The 5,668-nt window shown below is 32.4% G+C and overlaps 1 protein-coding gene across 1 annotated transcript; it reads left to right on the top strand.

Moving 5' to 3' along the window:
- The first annotated feature begins 617 nt into the window (after positions 1-617).
- On the top strand, positions 618-4,460 carry LOC132953834 (uncharacterized protein K02A2.6-like). Its single transcript, XM_061026169.1, has 2 exons — positions 618-1,558; positions 1,901-4,460. Exons 1-2 carry the CDS (start codon positions 618-620, stop codon positions 4,458-4,460), a joined length of 3,501 nt encoding a protein of 1,166 aa, XP_060882152.1.
- The last annotated feature ends 1,208 nt before the right edge of the window (positions 4,461-5,668 follow it).

Below are 5,668 nucleotides of genomic sequence, written 5' to 3'. Positions count from 1 at the left end.
AATTGTGCTGTAACAATAGTATTTATTTATTTATAGTTTATGGTCATATAAGTAATATGCTAATAAGTAATAATTTTAGCTCACAAATTAAAACTTATAATAGGCGTATAGTTATTAAGTAGGTAGTTACAACTTACAACTTTGAACTTATGACTATCATAGTAACGTACAACAATCAATATGGACAATATATAAAATACTAATAAACAAAATAAAAATGTCATATTGCCATAATTCGGCCCAATAAAACATTAATTAGCTATCAATAATTTCATTGAATATTTCAAGAAAAGTGATATTTTCAATTTCGTATTATTTCAATTGAAATTATGAAACATTTTTTTTTTTTGTGTCTGTCGTACCTTTTGTTATGTATGTACATTGTACGGTGTGTCCGATACTCCGATATGTTATCTGTAACGATAAATATATATATATACAACATTATTTGATTATTATGTGTGTCCGCCGTCGTGCGTAATGATAAATAAAGCAGTCGTACTTTGTCAATGCTCGTGTGTGTACCTTCGCCTATCTTATATATAAAATACGTAACATTTGGCGACGAAGATGAAAATTCGGTGAAAATATTATTTAATTTTCTTGTTGTGATTATAATGTCGAATATTTCGCAATACATACCGGGTTCGGAATCATTCAGTAATTATTTAGATCGATTAAACGCGCAGTTGACCGTTTTAAAAGTTAAAGAGGCTGATAAAAAGTCCTATTTAATCGCATACATTGGTTCGGAAGCATATAGTCAATTAAAAGATGCTTGTTTGCCGGAGGAACCACAATTAAAGTCATACGACGAGTTAGTGTCCAAATTGGAAGAAATATATTCACCACGTCGTCTTGTAGTGAGTGAAAGATTTATTTTTAACCAACGTACACAGAACCAGGGTGAGTCAACTCGGGAGTACATAACAGCATTAAAAAAATTATCAAGTTTTTGTGTATTTGGTTCGTTTTTAAACGATGCACTGCGAGATCGGCTTATTGTAGGGATAAGTGATGAATCGTGTCAACGAAAATTACTTGGTATAGAGTCCCTAACGTTTGAAGAAGCATGTAAAATTGCTTTGGATTCGGAGTTGGTTTGTAATCAAACACAACAAATGAACAATAAATCACAAGTAAATTTTATCAATAATGGGAAAAATGTGTCTCGTCAAACACATTCGTCATCGAAGTCGGAACTCAAGTGGAACGGAAATTCTGGTGGAAAACCGTGGTCTGGGAAGTCGTCAAAACCTGGTCAAAAAAATGGTCAGTCAATTCAGCACGGCAGTCAAAGTTCACGAAGTCTTAAGTTTGGTCAATGCTATAGATGTGGAAGGAAGCACGATGTCCGTACGTGTCCAGCCAGAGAGTGGGAATGTTTTTCATGTAAATTAGAAGGTCATACGTCGAAAATGTGTAAGACAAAAATTAAAAATAATTTAGAGTCTATTGATTTAGTAAATAATGTGTCTCAGAATAGTGGGGGAAATCCACTTGTGATTAAAATCAAAGTTAATAATAAGCTTATTCCGTTTGAAGTAGATAGTGGAGCGTCGGTTTCAGTTATGCCGATTAAATATTTTAATATGTATTTTAATAATTCATGTAAATTAGAAAAAAAACATATTCAATTAAGTTCTGTAAATTGTGAACCAGTCAAGGTTTTAGGTCAAACACTTGTAAATGTCGAGATGTCAAATCAAAAAAATATTAAACTATATTTAATTATAACGGAAAACTCTGTAAAAAAAGTTTTAGTAGGTCGATCTTGGTTAGATAAGTTATATTCAAACTGGAGATCGAATATGTGTCTAAATTGTATAAGTAGTAATGTAGATTGCAAAATCGGGAAAAATATTATGAATTCTGTAAATAATAATAATTGCGTTTTAAGTGAAATAGATGTAATTAACAATATTAAACTCAAGTTTCCCGGGGTGGTTAAATTAAATGATAAACCAGCTGATTATATAAAAGACCATGAGGTCAATTTATCTTTAAAAGAAAATAGCGTACCAGTTTTCCATAGAGCATATCAAGTACCATATGCACTAAAGTCTGCTGTAGAAATTGAGTTAAATAGATTAGAAGTTGAAGGAGTTATAAGTAAGGTTTCAATTAGTGACTGGGCATCGCCTATTGTAGTAGTACCAAAAAAAAATAATAAAATTAGAATATGTGTAGATTTAAAAACTACCTTAAATCCAAAATTACAAATTGAACAACACCCATTACCAAGAGTCGATGATGTGTTTAATGAGTTATCCGGGGGAAGTGTATTCACTGTTTTGGATTTAGCAGAAGCGTATTTACAATTACAGGTTGCACCTGAAAGTCGTAAGTTTCTTACAATTAATACTCATAAAGGGTTGTACTGTTTTAATCGTTTATGTTATGGGGTAGCGTCAGCGCCAAGTATATTTCAGTCAGTCATGGAAAATATTTTACGAGGTGTTTCTAAAGTACAAGTATATTTAGATGACATAATAATCTGCGGCTCGTCAAGGTCAGAGTGTGAAGAAAATGTTAATGCGGTGTTAGAACGTTTAAATGAGTATAGAGTTAAAGTAAATTTTGAGAAATGTCAGTTTTATTGTTCAAGTGTACAATTTCTAGGTCATAAAATAGATTGTCAAGGCGTACATCCCGATGGAAATAAAATGGATGCGATAAGAAACGCACCGTGCCCTAATGATGTAGTACAATTAAAATCATTTCTCGGTCTCATAAACTATTATCAACGTTTTATTCCAATGTCGTCATCTATATTAGCTCCCTTGTACAATTTAACAAAAAATAAAATACCTTGGAATTGGTCTGACGAATGTCGATCAGCGTTTGAAAATATAAAACAGGTATTAATAAAAAGTCAATTATTAGTCACGTATAATCCAGATTTACCTCTAGTAGTTACGTGTGACAGTTCTAGCTATGGTGTCGGTGCAGTTCTTAGTCATTTGATAGATGGGGAGGAGAAGCCAATTTTATTCGCGTCTAGCACCTTATCAGCGGCAGAAAAAAATTATGCACAAATTGAGCGTGAAGGGTTAGCAATAATCTTCGCAGTAAAAAAATTCCATAAATACTTGTTTGCACGCAAATTTATTTTAGTAACTGATCATTTGCCGTTAAAATCAATTTTTAATCCGTCAAAGAATATACCTGTTGTAGCTTCATCTAGATTACAAAGATGGGCAGTTATATTGTCTAGTTATCAGTACGAGATTCAACATAGGAAGGGGGTAGACATAAGTAACGCAGACGCGTTATCAAGATTACCTCAAAGTAGTAATACTGGGGAAAATGCTTGTTCAATTTTATTATTAGAAAATTTACCTTTAACGTATAAGGAAGTGAGCAAAAAAACGAGTACAGACGAAGTATTAAAAGAAATAAGTCAGTATACGAAAGAAGGTTGGCCGGGGGTAAAGTCGTTAAAATCAGATTGCCAACAATATTATAAAAGACGGGAAGAATTATCGTTAGTAAATGACTGTTTGATATTAGGTAATCGCGTAGTAATTCCAAAGTCATTAAGAGAAGACGTATTAATGTTATTACATAAAAACCATCCGGGTATTGTTCGTTCGAAAATGCTCGCAAGGTCGTATGTATGGTGGCCTAATATCGATATTGATATAGATAAGTTTATTAAGACGTGTACGGAATGCCAATGTAATCAAAACGATAAGAATGTTAGTGAGAAAGTGTATATTCCGTGGGAAAATCCATCAGATTCTTGGAAAAGAATACACATCGATTTTCTAGAAATAAATCAAGTTAAATTATTAATCATTGTTGACAGTTTTAGCAAATGGATTGAGTGTTTTGCAATGGGAAGTACAACGGCTTCAAAAGTAATCGAAGTTTTAGAAAATTGTTTTTGTCGTTTTGGTTCCCCAGAGATAATGGTAACCGATAATGGTCCACCTTTTGGCGCAAATGAATTTAAAGCATATTGTGAGAAAAATTGTATAAAACTAGTACATTCGCCGCCATACAATCCAGAGTCTAATGGGTTGGCAGAGCGAGGAGTGCAAACGATAAAAAAATTATTAATAAAGAGTTTGTGTGTAGAGAGAGATGTAAAAAGAATACAATCAAAAATTAATAATATTTTAGTATCATATCGTAACACACCAACAACAAGCACAGGTTGTAGTCCGTCAGATTTAATATATAATTTTAAACCAAAAAATCATTTGTCCATATTAAAACCACCAAATATTGTAGAAAAGAATAAAAATATTAATGTTACTAAGTACGAAATAAATGATAAAGTTCTTGTTCGAAATAATTCAAAAGGGCAGAAATGGTTAACTGGACGTATAATGAAAATGTTGGGAACGTGCAGTTATTTAGTCCGGGTTGGTGATAAAATCAGATTAATGCATGTAAACAAATTGAAAAAGAGTTATTTAAATGATGAGGTACATCCAAGGGAACTTGAATAATAATAAAAAAAAAAAAAAAAAAAAAAAAAAAAAAAAAAAAAAATATATTGTTTATCTATTTAAATTTTTAAGTTATATTTATTATGTATTGTGTAAAATTGTAAATGTTAAATCATTATTATTATTTTCTAAATTGTATGAATTTTGTATAAGTTAATTTATTGTACTAAAATTATATAGAAGGGAAAGATGTTATGTATGTACATTGTACGGTGTGTCCGATACTCCGATATGTTATCTGTAACGATAAATATATATATATACAACATTATGTGATTATTATGTGTGTCCGCCGTCGTGCGTAATGATAAATAAAGCAGTCGTACTTTGTCAATGCTCGTGTGTGTACCTTCGCCTATCTTATATATAAAATACGTAACACCTTTAAGAACAGTAAAAATGCTTGAATTTTCTTCAACAGTATCTTTTCTGACAGGAAAGTGAATCTAGTTGGTACTTTAAACCAGTGGTTTTCAAAAGCACCTTGAAAAACAAAAGAAAAATTAAGGGAAACCGGACATTTTTACGTAAAATCAATTTGTGTGACTCTAAAACAAATAACCAGATACATGAAATGTTGACTGAATTTTTATACAAGCATTTCTGTACACCATAATATTTTAAAAATATTTTGATTTATTTTGAGCTGTTTGCGGATATTTTCAGATTCAAATTTTTATGGTTTTTTGTTCTATAAATATGATACGGTCTGTTGACATCCGACGGCTCGTGATCGTGAATGATTAAATTCTGGTTGTTTTTTCTTTCATAAATACATTTATTTATTAATTAAGTTTTAAATGTATAACAGTGTATCGGGAATTTTTACATCTGGGCCGTGAGGTTGGCTTAAATAAGCGGACTGCGGCGGGCGGTATCGGGCCTGTAGAGGCGTGACCAAAAAATATAAAGTTGGGTCGTTTAAAATTATACAAAACAAGGAGGGACGAGTTACAACCACCTTTCCATGGTCTTGTGTAAGTCGTGTTCAAGTGGGCAAACTCGTAGTGGATACCTAAGCAGGCGCACCAGGGTGGGGACTAGATTGACGGTTCTAAGAAGAAGTTTTTTTTCTATCAATCGCGATGGTAGATCGACTGTAAGTTATACAAGACCGCGTATAAGCCGCTGGTAATTTTAATAGGATGAACACCGGGGTCGTCAATCGCTGCCTCGTATTCACGAGTGTCTTCGCCGCCACGTTGGTA

Source organism: Metopolophium dirhodum, chromosome 1 (assembly GCF_019925205.1).
Source record: "Metopolophium dirhodum isolate CAU chromosome 1, ASM1992520v1, whole genome shotgun sequence".
NCBI lineage: Eukaryota > Metazoa > Arthropoda > Insecta > Hemiptera > Aphididae > Metopolophium > Metopolophium dirhodum.
This window is presented reverse-complemented; position numbering and strand designations above follow the sequence as displayed.